The 19123-nt window shown below is 40.9% G+C and overlaps 1 protein-coding gene across 5 annotated transcripts in view; it reads right to left on the bottom strand.

The window, feature by feature from the left end:
* The window catches only part of LOC109936498 (collagen alpha-1(XV) chain-like), a 224713-nt gene that overhangs the window by 79913 nt on the left and 125677 nt on the right, over positions 1-19123 (bottom strand). For all 5 annotated transcript variants that reach the window (XM_048595698.1, XM_048595699.1, XM_048595697.1 and 2 more), the window contains exons 15-17: positions 12911-12973; positions 8141-8185; positions 6778-6915 (exon numbers count right to left, since the gene is read on the bottom strand). In XM_048595698.1, the coding sequence (XP_048451655.1) occupies positions 6778-6915; positions 8141-8185; positions 12911-12973 (246 nt within the window). The remainder of the gene's footprint in view (positions 1-6777; positions 6916-8140; positions 8186-12910; positions 12974-19123) is intronic.

Raw genomic sequence — 19123 nt, 5'->3', positions numbered from 1 at the left:
AGAGCTGGATGAACACAGCAGGCCAAGCAGCATCAGAGGAGCAGGAAAGCTGACGTTTCGGGTCGAGACCCTTCTTCAGAAAACAGAGTGAGTGAGCGCTAAGAGAACAATGGGGAGCCCTGAGATTCAGCCTGGTCCAATGCATGAACTGGTGTGCTCCAAAATGCAACATGGAAGTGTGGATCCTTACAGTAAGTGGTTTGGAAATGCCATGAGGGTGCAGTGAGGCTGGTCAAGGTAATGTGTCAACATCTGTGCATGCAGGTTTAGATGCTTCCCACAGAGAGTACCCTGAGACTTGGTAACTGGTGTCCAAGATGGAGGGCTGGAGGGGCAAGTGGCGAGCTGGAGTTGCCAGGTAACCGCTTTGACTTTCATGTCGGGAATTGTTGCTGGCGGGTGAAAGAATGGGAAAATGCATATTAATGAGGTGAGACTAACTAACGATGAGATGTTAAAGCGTACCAATAAATGAAAATAGGCCTCTCGCCACTCAGTGGCAAGATTCTCGTCTTGCTTGGTTGTAAAGTGGGACATCTCACTCTCGATGTCGAGAATCTCCCTCGTGTTAACCTCAGCGCAGGTTGCCAACTTTCTCAGCAATGCCCAAGTTGTTCAGCAGCTGGGAAGATTCCTCCCACATGGACTGATACTACAGATATTGTCTGACACTGATGATGATTGTCTGACACAAACATTGAGGTATTAAGAGCAGACATGTTTTTTAGTCTCCGGTATTTTGAGTGTGACACTGAAGTAGTAGAGATTGATTGGTAGAAATCATGCGCTAACAATTGTAAATATAATTAAAGTCAATCCAAGTAATGCAAATTAAACTCATTGAGAACTGAAATATTTTGGGTCAAAGTATTTGAGTATAATGATACTATGTGAACTTACGTGCTGAAATTCATATTTAAAGCATTAAACCTAACTAAAATATAGTGTGAAAGAAAGTGTGTGGGTGAATTATTCATTGAAATCTGTTGGATATAACAAATGCTGCAAATAAATTATTCATAAGAATACTTTCATGGTCTGATTTTCAGCTTTAATACCAATTTTATTCAATCCAGGGAGAATACCTCACTTTACGACTTTGTAACGAAACATTGTCTTTATCTTGTTTTGAAAAGCCTGGCTGGAAATTGTTTCATCTAGAAGTAGTGGTGGAGGTGCGGGGAAGGGGAAATTATCAGGTGGGTTGGAGCCAGGGAGATAACCACCGATTTCCCAGCACTTTAGGAATGAAGTTTGAGCTGGGAAGGCCAGGGTTGACTTCCCCAGTCTGCTGGCAATCAATTAGGCTGTACAGAACATTGGTTAGGCCACTTTTGGAATACTGCTTTCAATTCTTGTCTCCCTGCTATTGGAAAGATGTTGTTAAACTTGAAATGGTTCAGAAAGGACTTACAAGGATGTTGCCAGAATTGGAAGGTCTGAGGTATAGGAACAGGCTGAATAGGTTGGGGCTATTTTCCCCGGAGCGTCGGAGGCTGAGGGGTGACCTTACAGGGGTTTATAAAATCACGAGGGGCATGGATATGGTGAATAACCGAGGTCTTTTCCCCAGGGTTGGGGTATCCAAAACTAGAGGGAATAGGTTTAAGGTGAGAGGGACCTAAAGGGCAACATTTTCACACAGAAGGTGGTGCATTTATGGAATGAGCTGCCAGAGGAAGTGGTGGAGGCTGGTACAATTACAACATTTAAAAGGCATCTGGATGGGTATAGAGGGATATGGGCCAAATACAGGAAAATGGGACTAAATTAATTTAGGATATCTGATCAGCACGGATGAGTTGGACCGAAGGGTCTGTTCCCGTGCTGTACATTTCTATGACTCTTTAACAACCACCTAAGAACCTCAACTGGGCCAACGTCTTCTCAACTGCTACAGCAGGGGTAGACTGTCAGCCAAATTGGAGGAAAGAGGGTGCTTGAGAATCAGGGTTGCTCCCAAATCTGGAGGCATAGAGGAAAGCAAGGCGTGACTGCAGAAAGTTAACCTCTGATCTTACCTCTGCACCTCCAAGCCCTTCTCCCCCACAATGCCAACCCCTGACCTCTTGAAACCATAAAACATTGCTGCTGCTCTTTGTATCCAGCGCTGTTGCTTAGCCAGGAGCCTGGGCCTTTGACGGGGTCATGCTTCACACTGTGGGCATGAAATTGGCCAGCAGATTAAGGGGAGGGGGAGCATCACCGACTTGGGATCAGAAGCACTTCAGATCACTACGCAAGTACCTGAGTTGTATTTGATCTGGCAGGTTTCCCATTGGAAGGATCAAGGGTATCTTGCTCTTAAGGACACCTCCCCAAAACAGGGAAGGAGAAAGGGAAAATCCTGGTCCCCTTTCATTAACTTTTAGTTGATCTTTAACTTTCATCCCAGCCCATCAGACATCTTGTACAAATGGAAACTATATTTAGGTGTAGGAGAGGGGAACAATATGTGGGGCAAAAATAGATAGAATTTATTGAGTTATGAATCTATAATCCAAAGACCTCATTCACAAAAAAAGCACAGTTATTGAATTCACTGTTGAAAAATAAATCAGACAGAATACAGATCAGGCAGTCACTATTTCCTGATTTTGTACAATTGCTCAAGAACAGTTTCATCCCAATAAAGCACAGCATATTCCTCACTGTTGTTCCGATCCTGTTAGAAGGGAGACTTCATTGACATGCAGTGACAGGGGCCTGTTGCACTTCTTGCTTGTTAATGACAGCAAGGCAGAAAGAGCTCTGTGGATTTTCCCAGTGGAATGTCAAATCATGTAACATGTGAGATCCTGCATGAGCAAACAGCTGCTAAGTGTCAAATAGGTATACTTTTGTTTGGCTATGTGCATTTAAACAACAGCTGGTATTCAGAAAATACAGATATCAGTTAATCTTACCATCTGTTAATTAACTGCATTAATTAACTTTAACATTTAACGTCTGTTAAAATTAACTGAACTTAACTATTAATGGCACATCGCAGAGTTGCGGCATGGAAATCTGGGTTTTCAGGCACATCGAATCCTGTTTGTTTTTCTGTTCTTAATCACAATGAAGAGCCTCTCAGCAGGGTAAAAGTGCTGGAGTAGCCCAAAAGATCACAAGTTTCACCCCTGAAAACAGCATTTCCATTTTCGCCTTGGCAGGAAAAGGGTTGGATTGGGATTTGCGTATTTTACAGCGATTTCTGCCTAATGAGATCATCAGCTGCCTCTACTGAAATGAGATTTTATGGGCCTTGAAGTGTAAAACCTGATGTTTGCAGAGCAGGCCTGGTAAAAACCAGCCTTAAGTTTTGCATTTGTTTGGATACGTCCTGGGGTATCTTTGATGGAGTTCAGGTACTGTTTGGAAACCATGAAAGTAGCCCTAAATGTGAATGAGAAGTACACTTAATTATGTCAATCTCATTGGAAATGTCAACAGTTCTGTGAAAATCAATTGTTAAAAATGTCAAGAAGGGGAGCTGTCAAGTTGCAAGGCATTTGAAACTCCTGCCCCTTAAATCGTGGAAAAAATGCTTAAACATTAAAAATAAGATTACTTGCTATTTCTCTCTCTCTCTATTTGAGTTGATGGTTTTGATGCTGCATGACTGATTTCACAAGCATCCATTATCACAATATAATGCCTGCCAGCTACAAGGGGTTATAGATTCTTTGATGTGGGACTATGACTTCCAGTATTCATTGTTATAAGGGATTATATACTTGAATTAAATGTTTATTGGTATAAAGCTTTATTTATTTGAAGGAATGTAAATCCAGTTAGTGGATTTATAAATGAGTATATTTTTTTAAAAAGTGAAGTCTAGAAGAGACACTATATATGGTATTTTGTTTGAAACTTAATTTACGTAAGAGCATGTGCTGGTATTAGTTTGGTACAGGGATGATAAAAAGGGTATGGGGTGGCATATGTTGGCATGGAGGAGCCATCTGTTTTATAGAGTGTGGTTTGAGGAGTATGGGGGGCTATGATCAGTGAGTGGGAGGCATGAGATGGTACGGGTTGGCATGGAGGAGGTGGTGTAGTGAAGGATTTGTTGATCATTTACGCTTTAGTCTTTATGTTTAAATATTATAACAGTAGCAGATTCCTAAGGCAGGCTTTCTCCCTAGCTTGCCTGTGCCCTCCTCAATCTTCTCGGATGCAATCTACACTTCAGACTGAAAACCTGACAGTTGTGTATCCACTTCTAAAGATCAGGTTGACAAAGCTGAGAATTCCTGTGTCTCTGTGCACCTGACCTGGGAACAAACATCTGGACCTGAGTTTCCAAAACTCCTGTTCATACAGCATAGCGGTAGATTCATCCTTGAACTTTCACTAAGCCTGGTTCACAATTACATCATATCGTACTACTGAGGCAATACTAGCCTCTATTTTTTTGTTCTAATTTGATTAGATTATTGATTATAAATCATGCAGTAAACATTCCATGATTTGATGTGCAGCCTCCTAGCATTTGGACAGTTTGCCTTGCACATTTTGATTTTATTCTTCAATGGAAATCTAAGTTTCAGCGAGTTAAGATTCAGAGATTAGGCTGGTGTACTGAGAGTGTGCAAGAGGAGGAGACAGGGGAAAAGGGAGCTGATCGACTGCCTCATTATTCACCATCACTTCCAGAATTTCCTACAGAATATGACACCAATATGTCTGCTCAAGGTGGACTGCTGTTATAATAAGACATAAAAGAAACAGTAGTGTCATTTATACTCTAACTGCAGTCAGCCTTGCTGGCTTTAAGGAAACGGATTGAAGCTTAATATTTAAATAATAATTTGCTACTGAAATTAATTTGCGAGGAAAATGATTGCTTTAGGCAAACAGACAATTTATTTTTTTTTTAAATTAAGCCTCTCCGATTTATTTTTTTTCTTCAGCCATGTGGGCTGTCATGGTTCACCTCAACTCCAAAAGCTCAGCTGCCTGTCCAGATAACGCAATTTGGAAGGCTGGCTGCCCTGTTCCTGCATATGTCACCGTTACAACCAAACAGGAACATCAATCTCAAACAGAAACCCTTTTCCTGCAGTTTTAGTTGGGGGAGTTGGAGGGGAGATTATACAGTGAGTGCAAATGGGATGACATTGCACTTTTACACCAGGAAAGAAAATGCAACAAACTTAAACTAAATTCTGAGCATCAATATCAACCAAATGGCTAAAGGGCATTGTATCACTTTTCAGCACTGGAGTTTTCAGCGCTGTTATAGTTTGTTGGCGAAAGTGAAATGAGGCCCTGATAAGGTCTTTGCTGCCAAGTGCAGTATTGAGATTGAAAAAATGTTGACTTTGTCGGAGTGATAAGAGAGGACTACAACTTTCTCTGAGGATTCTCTTGGTCAGCCTTCAGAACCACATTTGAATATTTCCCTTTTGTTGCGACCACAGTAGCACACAGTAGTCAAGGAGCAGTTTTACCAGAGCATTGTACAATACGGCCACCACTTTCTCTGACTATGCAGTTCAACATCCTCTTGGCTTTGTTGATTTTTGCTGAGTTTTAGTTGGACATATTGAGTTCTGAGTCTCCTTAGAAACTCCTAAAGCTCATTCATTTTCATCCTTAGTCATTTAAAAAAGAGGGGGTGGTGCTGTAAAATGTTGTAGGCAACTTGCCTACCAACAGCCTGCTGGTCCGTTGCAATTTTACCCGTGGTAGTGACGGGAGGAGGAGAGGATTACAAGTGTCCCTCTTGCCTGTGGGCCAATTGAGGTCATTAAACCACCAATTAATGACCAGTTAAGGACCTCTTCCCACTGCTGCTGAGATTTAAGCAGCAACAAGAAAGTCCTACCTGGCAGTTTTATATGGGGAGATGGTGGACATAGGTGGAGGTGCTTCTTATTTGGTCCGGGGAATCCACCCCTCCCCACCTCTCCCCCACCCCAACATCACCACACACCACCAACCCCACTACAAGTCTCTGCTACCTTGGTTTCACCCTCCCCTTCACCCATCTACCCTGGGTCTCCTCTGTCTAATCGCCTTGATGCAAGACATTGTCCCCTAGTTAGCTCACACCCCAGTTCCTCAGCATCAGGATGTGGGTACTGTTCCAGCATGGCACAGAGCTTACCATTCCCAGTAACACTGCCGTGACTGGAGAGCTCCCTGTCATTTGACTACCCACAGTTCCCAGAGGCGAGACTTCCTGTTCAGAAAAGGCAAACCAGTCTCACCTCAGAGAAACTGGTGCCCCTTCAGGTGCTAAATTCCTGAGGGATAAACCACTGGAGCATGGATAAAGCTTGTCTCTGACTTTCCTGTTGGGGAGTGAAAGGCAGGGACTCTGGCGCCTGGTCAAATCCAGCCCAGGTCTGGTTTATTTGCTCTTTGTAGATACAATATTTTATATTTGTCTACCATACATTTCCTCTGCCATTTTTCTGATGGCACACTTTTTATGAGCTGTCCCCTCTGAATCCACCCACAGGCCAGCGCTGTCTCGTATCAACTGGAAATCCAACTATCTGGTATCAAATTCTCAATCCACATAATTTTGTCAGTCAGAAACAACAGTGGAGGCAACTCTAAAACTAACAATATTTCTTGTACTTTTTCCACACACCCAAACACCACACTTGTAATTTATCTAATAACTATTCTTTCCTTTCTAACCTTTAACCATTTCCTTATGTTTTCCGGAGTTGACCTTGAATTAGTCAATTTAGTCAATTTGAATATCAATACATTTTTTTGAATTAGTCACCAGCCCATCAACATTAGAAACTCAACATTAGCAACATGATGAATTACCTCAAATTCAAAGTTATATCCGCCGCTGATGGGTGGCCCAGGAGGTCCTGGAAGACCAGGTGGACCTTGGGGTCCTGGCTTTCCCGGCTGGCCTGGGGGTCCTGGAGGCCCTGGCAATCCATTATCTCCAACATCTCCCTGCAAAAGAACAGTATTGTACATCTTATGGGCAGTTGTGCTCTTTACTCATATCAAATTGTCTCATCTAAAAATTCACTCCTTCAATACAATTAATTCAGGAAGAGGTGGATAGTGCATTCAATCACTCATACAATGAAGGTCTGTATTTTCTCTCAGCAATTTTTGAAGAATCAAACTTATGCTCATGAGAAAAAAAGATGAGATTTTCAATTTGTAGCAGTTCACTTCAGATTTCCTTGGAAACTGCTTTCTTTCTGATCAAATAATCCTTGAAAAAAGACTAAGAAGGTGACACTAAATCCTCTTTTCCTTATGTGTTTTGGACCTAATCCAGTCAGACATTCTTCTATCACTTTAGATCCTATGATCTTGTTGAGTGTACTGCACATCTCCAGATATGAATAATGGCCAACTGGTTTTCAGAAGAAAAGTAAAAAAAGTAAAACAAAAAAAGAAGTAAAGCAAAAAAAAAACATTAAAATTGAGATAAGGACAGGAACCATTTTCATTTATAAAGCATTTCCACGGCCTCAGGGTCATCCCAAAGCATTTTCCGGCCTATGAAGCAGTTTTTAAATGTAGTAGCTGTTATAGGTTAAGAAAACACGGCAGCCAATTTGCACGTAGCAATATCGCAAAATCAGCAATGACATAGTAACCCGATAAGCTGTTTCAGTGACGTTAGTAGAAAAATAAATATTGGCCTGAATACTTCCTTTGCTCATTGTCAACGAGCAGTAGCTTTCAGGTTTGGGTTTCTGATTCAGAGGTCAGTGTACTACTATGGAGCCAAGGCTATTACCTCTACATGTGAGCAAGGGGACCACACACAGACAAAGACTATACTCCCCAATACATTATGATCCACAGTTGGGCCTGTTTGGAGACCATTTTCTATGAGATTGTATTCATACAAAGCAATATTTTTTGTTTATCATCAGTAGTGGTATGGTGGATTTGTTACTGGACTAAAAACCCAGTCATCATGAATGTGAATTTCATCGTGGCAAACTGTGACACTGAATTCAATAAATAGTATAATTTGTGTTCGGGCAACATTCATGAAAGTCCCTTATCCCAAATGGTCTCAAATACATGTTACTCAATTTCACCTTATATGATTGACCTTTAATACAAGTTGGCACAGCCAGCAACACAACAATTGCTCTCTGGGTAAATAGGGATGGGCAATCAATGTGACATTTCAACATTTAAAATTTACCTTTGCTCCCTGAAGACCTGGCAAACCAATTTGTCCTTGATCACCCTGTAAACAAAGACATGATATTGACCTTTCTTACGTAAAATACAAGGTTGCTATTGAATCTAAAACCACTGAAGGGACACAAAATCATTAGCAACAGTTCTGGCCATGCGTTACAATGAGGCAGTGCAGGCTACCTTCTACAAAACCCAAGTCTAAGTTTACCGCACACACAAAGCAGGTGAAGCGCTAGTCCACAGGCCGTACAGATTGAGAAATCACAGACACCCATGCTTCAGGTGAAATGATAACCATTTTATTAACAGCCAGCTTCCCAGAAAAGGATCCACAGTTTCCTGTGGGCTTCCTCATTTTGTGTAGGAGTGCAACATTTTGTTGGCTACATTCAGTCATCATTTTTATCAACTTCCAGCATACTTAGGGAGTTTTGGCCCAACTGACACATATTTGAGCAGTCACTCTTTATGTGCAGAACTTTCTGGAACAGTCAATGTGTTTACAACTTCCACACAAATTACTGGTCCTGCATTGATCAAAAGGCTCATGACAATCCACATACACTTAACAATCAGATGTCTCTCAAAACAGTTCCCTCCTTACTCCACACCGGCTTGAGGTCAAGAGCGTTGGGTCTGCATATTACCTTGGTGGCACTGAAGAAGCCACAGATGTCATAACTGTGTGCAAGGAGTTGCAACTCATTTGCTTTCTCGGTCTACCATTGGTTCTTGATCTCCCTAGTTCTTCTTTGTAACTCTGCCTTTGTTGTTTGATCAGTTCTCCTCTTTGCCTCACTGGTGATGTCTTTTGCTAGGCATGGAGAACTTTCCTCGTCTTGTCAGTGAGGTCTTGGATAATGTGGTTATTCTCATTGAACTAGTCTTGGTGTTTCCTGGTATTGTAGCTGATGGTTTCTTCCCAGCATAAGGTGATGGCTGTCTTCAGCTGTTTTCAGATTTCCTCCACTCCATTAAAGTTAAGACTTTGGAGAGGACATTTCAAAGAACTCCTAAACCATGATATAATCATCGATGAAGATGTCTTTGAGGAAATCCCCCAACTTGCCAGTAAAGATAATCTTGCATTCCCACCATGTGGCAGAAATTGAAGCTTCCATTAGACACATGAAGAATGGATATGTCGCAGGTGTAGACACAATTCCAGCAGAGATTCTCAAACTTAGAGGAGCAGAACAGAGCAGATGTCCATCAGCAGTCCCTGAAAATCTGGAACAAAGAAGAAATCCCTGCTGATCTCAGTGCTGCTGCCACCACCACTGTCTTCAAGAAAGGAGGCAAGGTGGACTATGAGAATTACCAGGGAATCTCCCTACTCTCCATCGCTGGGAAGATCACCCCCCGAATTCTCACTAGGTACCTTCTCCCAGTCTCTGAGGAAGTCCATCAAGAAAGCTAGAATGGTTTCCAGCCAAATGTGGGACTATGGACATGATTTTCGCTGCTCAACAACTTCAAGAGAAATGCCAGGAATAACACCAACCACTTTATATGGTCTTTGTTGAACTAACCAAGGCTTTTACCTCAGTCAATTGGGAAGTGCTATAGAAAACTTTGTTGTGACAATACTGTGGCTGTAAGAGGTTTATTTTGCACTTTTTTTTAAATGAAGAAAGGTTGGGACAGAGAGGTGTTGAGCAGCCCGTTCCCAGGCAATAATGTATACTGCTTGTGTGGCCTCGGGGTTTCTTTTTAAAGTCAGAATGATGGAAGGAGCCATAGAACCAGGATTTTAGTTTTAGCTTTTAGCAGTTGGTGGGCTCTTGAAGCTGGGTGTGGAAGCTATTATTCCTCTTTCTGTTACAGCTAGAATTGCATATGAAGCAAAATCTATTTTACTCAATTTGCCTTTGCCAAGTGCGTGTTTATGGGAAGTTACAATATTGGCACAGTTGCTGTTTAGTAGTTAAATAATCTATTGTTCTGTTAAGTTTTCCAGCAGAGTTAAGCTATTCTAATTCTTCTTCCTTTCATTGGTATTTTAGCTATAGTGTATGAATAAAGTATGCTTTGCTTCAAGCCTGGTAGTCTGACTAATGGAACTGCATCCGGAATGCAACGCCTTACAGTTGCCTTTAAAAATAAGAAAATATCGGGGTCTAGTCTATCTTCTTAATATATTTTGAGGGGGTTTGGTCTGGTCCACAACATTCTCAAAGGTTGGTCATCCAGCAAAATCCATCAACATCCTCCATCTCATCCGTAGCAAGAGGTCAGTGATGGTCCTCATTGACTGCAATATTTCAAAATCTATAAGGTCAAGACACGGATCAAGCAAGATGTGTTATTGACCCCAACCTTTTCTCCATCTTCATTGATACCATACTTCATCTTGTCAAGAACAAACTTTCCAGTGGTATGGCCATTGTCTTCAGGGTGGACAGAAAACTTTTCAATCTCAACTGGTTGAAATCCAAGAAGAAAATGACAACAACCTTGCTTGTGGAGTGTCAGTACGCAGATGGCAATGTCATCCCCACTCTCTCGAAACAAAATGTTCAAGTCTTGCTTAGTGCTGCTGCAGAAGCATTCTGAAGAATTGTTCTTAGCCTCAACTTCAAGAAGATTCAAATCTCTTACCAATCCATCCCAGTAAAGTTCTGTCCCATCACTCCATTAAGATAAACAGAGAAATCCTCCCAAATGTGGAATATTTCTCTTACCTGGGAAGCCACCCTTTATCCAGGACTGATATTGATCTAGGGATTCAACATCGCTTCCCCAATCTGGAAATGCCATCTTTGGACACCAAAGGATGCGAGTCTTTGATGACCGTGACATCTGATATCAAAATCCTTGTGTATAAGAAAATCATCTTCCACTCTTCAATATGGCTCCTGAACTTGCACTATGTACAGATGCCACCTCAAGACCATTGAGAAGTATCGTCAACAGTGTTTTGAGATGGATTCTCTAGATCAGTTGGGAGGACAGGTGTACTAACATCAGTGCCCTTGAAGCAGCTAATAGCACCAGTATTGATGCCATGATCAACCAAAACCAACTCCAGCCACAAGTGTAGGATGCCTGAGTCCTGACTACCAAAGCAAACCTTCTTCACCTAGATCAAAGAAGACACATGATCGAGAGGAGGGCTCAAGAAACATTTCAAAGACTCCCTGAAGGCTTCCCTCAAGAAATGCTCTCTTGATTTTGTATTAGGTTGCATGACTACTGTTGTCTTTTTGTCTGCGCCCATGCAGCAGGTCATGTCTGTTCAAGTTTAAGAAACCAAATGTTGCGTTGGTAAAGGAGTCTGGCCCCATTAGATATTTGTATCTTGCAATTTGCCAGCCTGCAGAAGAACAAAAGCTGATCTACATAGAACGCATAGTTTTCCCAGGCTTTTGCAAATATTTTAGCCACATTAGCCTTAACGATTCCTGGTCTGGCTGAGGTTACCATGATGGCCTCTCCTTCTTAACCTCTCCACACCAATGCATGGGAGACCCTCAGTCAGAAGATACAGACTTGGAGGAAACTTCTGTATGAAGGGACACAATTCTTCAAAAACAGCAAACGGCAAGAGGAAGAATGGAAAAAGAACCAGAGAAAGGAATACCAATGACATATCAAGGCCAAGGACCAATTCCACCTCCGGGCACCAGCTGCCAAATTGGAGATGGGGCTCTAGGATCAGGCTTATCAGCCATGCAAGGATTCACAGAGCCCATGACCAGTGACATGGAATTTCCTAGGTAGACAATCATACTCATTAGTGAGTGATTGCTGACAATGAAGACTTAACAATCATTAAAGTTCCATAGTCCGAAAAGGCTATAGTGTTTCTCTCTCATTAGACAGGGACAACTGATGGTGGTTTCCCCTGAGGATCACCACACCTCAGGCAAGTGGAGACATTAAGAAAGACAGGCCATCATGGTAACCTCAGTTGGACCAGGAATTGTTAAGGCTTAATGTAGCTAAAATGTTTGCAAAGCCTGGGAAAACTACATGTTCTATGTAGATAGCTGCTGTTTTTCTGCAAGCTGGCAAATTTCAAGTTACAAACATCTAATGGGGCCAGACTCCTTTACCAACACACCATTTGGTTTTTTAAACTTAAACAGACATGAATTGCAGCGTGGGTACAGACAAAAAGACAACAGTAGTCATGCAACTTAATTCAAAATCAAGAGAGCAGCGTGTTTGTCCAATTTTAAGAATGGTTGCTCATCCTGATACTGGCATTAAACTTTTATTGATTTTCAGTAATGTTTAAAAACAAACACACCACAAAGAAAATGGACAGTGCTGAAGCTGTGCTTGCCCTGGCCAAAGAAAGATTGAAAGACTTTAAAAATTGAATTTACAATGCAGTTATACCACAGAAAGAGTGATAAACCAGTCTCTAAAACAGATAGGTGGAGAAATAAAACAGCAAATAAGGAAGAAAATGAATCTATGGTAAAAGAGAAGAGGAACCTTGGGTTGATTTTGGAAAACTTTAATACACATTAAATAAGATAGGATGCAAAGAGAGGAACATAGCAAATATTCAATGTAACAATAACAATATATTATATGTTTGAGAATGACACTTGTAAGAGTGATTAGGGATGAAGTTTGAAGGGTAAATGCATAAATGCAATGAAATAACTGAAGTTGAAGGGAAAATACATCATAATTTAATGGAACAGAGTATTTTAATGGTATTTTTAACACCTTAATAGTTTATTGAGGCCAGTGAATTGGATACAGTACCATGGATCTTCATACTTAATCACTTCACAAAATTTGCAAGTCTTACCTTTTGTCCCTTTGTCCCTGGTTTACCAAGAGTTCCATCCACTCCTGGTGGTCCCCTTGGACCCTTTAAATAATCAGCCAACAATTAATGGAGTGCAGGAGAACTCAACCTCAACACATGCTGTTACATGAAACCAAAAGCCTTTGTGATGTGCACTAACACGTTGGCCAGATGTTCAATGTTGTGGAAACAGATACTGACAATAATATTTGCTCAGATCTTGCTACCTTCTTTCAAGATTTGATTTAAAAGAAGCATTTGCAGCTCCAGGCCAACACTAATTAACCTAAGCTAGTTTGAATATTTTTAACTTTCAAGAAGATTTTCAAACCTATAGGCAGTATATAAACAAAGTTCTATCACTGGACTGATGCCAAGAGTAGACGAACTTCAATAAATGCTTTGTGCGAGTTACATTTGAAGGTTTGGTTGGATCTCAGAGTCACTGGATCAAGCATCAATGGACGTTTGCACTGCATCTGAGGATTAGTCAGACCCACAGTTCAATTCTGCTAGCTATCAAGTAATTGAATAAGGCTTTAAACTAAATAGTGAGGAGGAGATGCAGTTGCATGGAAACTTATGGAAAAAGTTAAAGGGGAGGAGGACTCAGGAGACGTTATTAAAATTTCCAGAACAAGTAATGGGACAGACAATATAGAAAGGGTCAGGAATCTAACTTAAGGCACAGCAGACAAGAGACAACAATGAGCAGGAAAACATAAGACTGAGGATGTTGTGCTTAAATGCCTGCAGTACACGAAACAAGGTAAATGAGATTCTGGTGCAGATTCAAATTGGCAGGTACGATGCATCACAGAGACATGGCTGTAAGGGGATCAGGGTTGGGAATTAAATATCCAAGGATACAAATTATATCAAAAGGACAGGCTGATGGGCAGAGGGAATTGGGTTGCCCTGTTAGTAAGAAATGAAACTAAGTCGATAACAAGAAGCGATACATGGTTGAAAGGCGGAGAATCTGTGTGGGTAGAGTTGAGGAACCGCAAAAGAGAAAAGACCCTGATGGGAGTTACGAGTTCTAAATGTAGTCAGAACATGAGGCAAAAATTAAATAAAGAGATAGAAAAGGCATGTAAGAAAGGCATTATTGCAATAATCATGGGTGACCTCAATATGCAGGCAGACTGGGAAAATCAGGTTGGTAGGAGATCCCAAGAAAGGGAATCCGCAAAATACCTAGGAGATGGTTTTTTTTGAGCAGCTTGTGGTACAGCACACTGGGCACCAGTTCTGGATTTGGTGATATTCAATGAGGCAAACTTGATTAGGGAGCTAAAGGTGAGGGAAACCTCAGGGGACAGTGAGGATAATATGATAGAATGTACTCTGGAGTTTGAGAGGGAGAAACTTGAATCAGATAATGATATCACAATTGATAAAGGTCATAACAAGGACATGAGGAAGGACCTGGCCAGGTCAATTGGAAGGGAAGCCCAGCAGGGAAGATAGTGGAGCAGCAATGGCAGGAGTTTCTGAGGGTATTTTGGGAAGCACGGCAGAAATTCATCCCAAGGAAGAAGAAACATGCTAAGAGGAGGACAAGGCAACCACGGCTGATAAGGCATTAAAGCAAAAGAGAAAGAATATGATGTGGTGAAGATGAATGGGAAGCCTTTGAAGACCAGCAGTGGACAACTAAAAAAACAGTAAGGGTGATAAGATGAAATATGAGAGCAAGCTAGCCAGTATTGTAAAAGAAGGTTGCTGACCTTTTGTTTTAGATATATAAAAAATAAGAGACAGGCAAGAGTGGACATTGGACCATGGAAAATGAGGCTAGAGAAGTAGTAATGGGGAACAAAGAAACAGCAGAGAAACTGAATAGGTACTTTGCATCAGTCTTCACATTGGAAGACACCAGTAGCATACCAGAACTTCAAGATGTTGGGGGCAGAAGTGAGTTTAGTGGCCATGGTTGCCTTGTCCTCCCCTTACAATGTTTCTTCCTTCTTGGGATGAATTTCTGCTGTGCATCTCAAGTTACTGCCAGAAACCCCTGCCATTTTCCCGGCTAGGCCTCTTCCCCTTCCAATCAATTCTGGCCGACTCCTCTGTCATGCCTTTATAGTTACCTTTACTCAATTTTAGTATCCTTATATCTGATTCAAGTTTCTCCTTCTCAAACCACATGGTGTATTCTATAATATTATGGTCACTGCCCCCTAGGGGTTCCTTCTGTTATTTAGGATTAGATTGTGAAGTATTTGAAAGTGCATGGTAAAATATGGCTGTGTCACCACGGCTTCGTCAATGGGAGGTCATGCTTGACAAATCTGTTCGAATTGTTTGAGGAGGTAACAAGCAAGTTAAATGAAGGAAAGCCAGTGGACATGATCAATTTGGTTGATATCCAGAAGGCCTTTGACAAGGTGCCACAGAAGAGGCTGCTCAATAAGATAAGAGCCCGTGGTGTTAGGGGCAAGGTACTGGCATGGATAGAGGATTGGCTGACTGGCAGAATGTAGAGAGTGGGGATAAAGGTGTCTTTTTCAGGATGGCAACCAATGACTGGAGGGGGTTCTACATTAAGTATCTGAACAAAGGAACAGAGGGTAATTATTGCTAAGTTTGGAAATGACTCAAAGGTAGATGGAAAGACAGTTAGTGTTGAGGAGATGGTGAGACTGCAGAAGGACTTGGACAGTCTAGAAGAATGGGCAAAGAATTGGCAGGTGGAATACAATGTAGGAAAATGTGAGCTTATGCACTCTCGTCGGAAGAATAGAGATGTAGACTGTTTTCTAAATGGGGAAAACTTTGGAAATCTGAAGCACAAAGGGACTTGGGAGTTCTGGTTCAGGAGTCTCTTAAAGTTAAGATTCAGGATCCTTTGGCAGTTAGGAAGGTAAATATGGTCTAATAAATAGTTAACAAATTTGGTTGGATGATTAATAAAAATCTGGGTTGTGAATACATTTAAATAAAACAGGAAACAACCGATTTGTCTATCAAACCTCTCCCATCCTGATCATATGGAACCTTGTTGGAACATCAAAGTAAGGGCAAAATGTTCAGATAATAATGGACTTGTGGAACAGGTTGCTAGCTCATGCAGTGAACACTGTTTCATTGATTTCAATTAAATGAGAGCTGGAACAGTTTCTGGCTGGGGAAAAGCTTACCTTGAGAAGCAGTAGGCATCTTGCAATGGCAGTGTGAGCGACATCTTGAATATTCAGATTACCAATGGCACTCAGAGAAATACTTTGCTCCCTGATGACCTGAGTTAACTTTAAGAGACTCCTGAACCAGAACTCCCAAGTCCCTTTGTGCTTCAGATTTCCAAAGTTTGTTCCCTGATGACCTGGGTTTTTATCATTTCACCCATGGTTGGGGAATGTTTGTATTGTGATCCATTAGGTATTACAACTATACAGGACAAACTGGTGAATCAGGAAATCTTTGATTGTCCATCATTTTTTGTATATCCTTAGGACACTTGCTATAAAACAATCTCCTGAGAGGCAAGAAAACGGGGAAATAACTATGCATCAATTTCGCAGGAATAGTTCGAGGGAATTCTTTTAAATCTCTCAAAGCATGTTACAAAATACCATCGTAATTTTTGCACTGTTCCTAGTTATACACCTAGCTTCTGCAGCTCAAGATGTCCATGGACAGGTCAACTTTAAAAATTCTTTTTGCACGTGAAATCTGATAACCAGGTAGGTTCCACATCTCAGGCAGTGGAATAGAATAATGGTGAATTGTACTGGATTGATTCTTAAATTATATTGATTGTCAGCAGTATCCCTTTGAACAACTGGGACATGTGCCACTACTAATTGAGAGCAGTTAGTACTTGCAGTGAACTGATGCACTTTTCTAAAAGGCAGATTTCAGCAGGGACCATGTTTCGCTGATCAAGCCGTTTTGCATAATTGTGCAAACCAAGACTGATTATGCCAAATTTGCATAATCCCCCTATGGTTCAAGTTAATATTTCCTCCTATTAATAATTGCGCACAAGCTGTTACTCTTTGAATAGAATACCAAAGTGCATCTTCTTATAGAAGGTACACATCTACTTCAAAGCACAACGAAAGAGAGCCAAAGCTAAATCTGGATTGCATTGAATACTTTTAAGGGAAGAAAGAAGAAAACTATCAGTTGCTGCTAAAATAAAAGTCTCTGCCACAATTGGACATGGGCTACAAACAATTACGTCCAAATCTTGTCAGAAAAACAGTGATAGAGGTGGATGTTCACAGAGCAGTCAAGATGTCCTTGGATTAGAACTGAGGCATTTTATGTAAGTTGAATAGACAAATTATTGCTCAAAAAAGTCACCCTTTCAAAGCTTTTCCATTTGCATTCATCAGAGGAGATAAGAGAATGCCAAATTTCAAAGGGAACAACAATTTATACCATGAAAGAATAAAAGAACAGTGCAAGATGAAAAGCTTCGACAGTACGTCTCTTTTTGTCTTCTACTCGCTGCCTATTTACATACAAACTGGATTTATTTAGATTTAATACTAGTCTGTGAGGTAATGAACATATGAACATTTCAAATTAGCTGGAACATCTATTATTTTATTCCCTGGCCTTGTTACGGTGGTGAAGAATGTAAAGTGGGAGGAAGCCCCACCCTGCTGGAATTAAACCCACTTTGTGTTTTGATGTGGCCATCAATCATCATTTCTTAACCACTGGTCTTTTTCTTAATATATAAGACTTTGTTATTATCTCTCTGGATCATTATATGACTGGACTTAGTTATGGGAATTCTTTAACTTACAAGTTTGGAAAAAGAGGACCAAGGAGGGATATCAGGCAAACCACGCTGCACTGAATGTATTCTGTGACAGTTAACAGTGCCTGCAATTCTATAATTATGGCAAGCCCACACTTTGCTAGACAGAAACTCTTTGCTTCCCCAAAGGGAGTTGACAGTTTCATTAATTGGGATATGCAAATGACTGACTCAACCAGAATTTTAGATGCTTCATTAGTGAAATGAATTCAGTGGCATTACAGTGGGCATTCCAGAAAAGCAATAGTCTGATTTGTGAGACTCATAGCAAGACTGACTCATCTACTTGGCCGAGTTTGTAGGTTAATGTATACACTAGCTTCAGTTGAGCAAAGGGTCCATGCTTAAATGCAGTTCAAAAGGCACAACCTCCCCTCCAGTAAACATTAATTGGAGGGCTGGCAACTGGGTTAAGCTATCATTTTTTTGTAGACTCATGCCTGCACCTTGGTTTCATATTGTTCCCAAATATTTTTAGTCCCCTTTCCTTGCAACCTCAGCAAAGAGGGCTTACGGGTTTGTAAGGCTTTCCAAAATTCTTGTCATCCTATTAAAGCACATTCCTTTAATTTTCCCCATCTCTTTAAGTTACATTTATATTTTGCTGCTATACCATCATTAGGATGGTCATCACACCCATCAAAGTTTGTACCATTAGTAACACCAAGAACACCATTTGTGTCTGGGTGAAAACTGTTCATTGCAGTTGGGTCTAAACTATGGCAAGAGAAGAAAATGTGGACTTGTGCTTTTGTAAACTGAGAAAACAATATATTTACTGATCAATCGATGGAGCTGCAAGGATGGAAATGTACTGACCCATGATTAGAGTGTAATTTGAATGAAGAGCTGTGTGACATGACGGGGTGTGATTTGAATAAAGTTTGAAAGTGCTTTAAGGCAGTCCTGAGACATTTACCACTGGCAAGAGCAGCGTCTATCAAAAATCAATACTTCACTGAGCGTAAAGTTTATATCAGAAGTCTAATGTGATGCAGAACTTGGGAAGCTATCCAGAAATGTAACTAACTTCAAAACATCAGTGTGAGAACAATAGGGGAAGTTGAAAGGGCAAAAGGGAACAGGTTTTTGAGGGTTAGATTCAACACCAACAAATTTTCATGAGGATAGAAAAGTGGATCTGAGTGAGAGAAAGTGATGAGGCACGCTTGGTGTCAGTGACTATGATTGAACTATTAGGGACAAATTGAAAGAAAGTGCTGACCAGGGTGAAGAGTGGACAGGGGGATAAATACTTTCCAGTCAAAAGGCATTTGTTCATCCAGTCTCTAAAATTACAAAACCTGAGGCCCTGAAAAGGAATTCCAGAAGAAACAATTTCATTTTCAAGAGCTCTGACCGAAATGTTTAACTGGGCATTATTGGGTGTATCATATGATGATCCTTAGATAGTTTAATAACGTTATTTGTTA

This window comes from Rhincodon typus, chromosome 4 (assembly GCF_021869965.1).
Source record: "Rhincodon typus isolate 14 chromosome 4, sRhiTyp1.1, whole genome shotgun sequence".
Taxonomy (NCBI): Eukaryota; Metazoa; Chordata; class Chondrichthyes; order Orectolobiformes; family Rhincodontidae; genus Rhincodon; species Rhincodon typus.
This window is presented reverse-complemented; position numbering and strand designations above follow the sequence as displayed.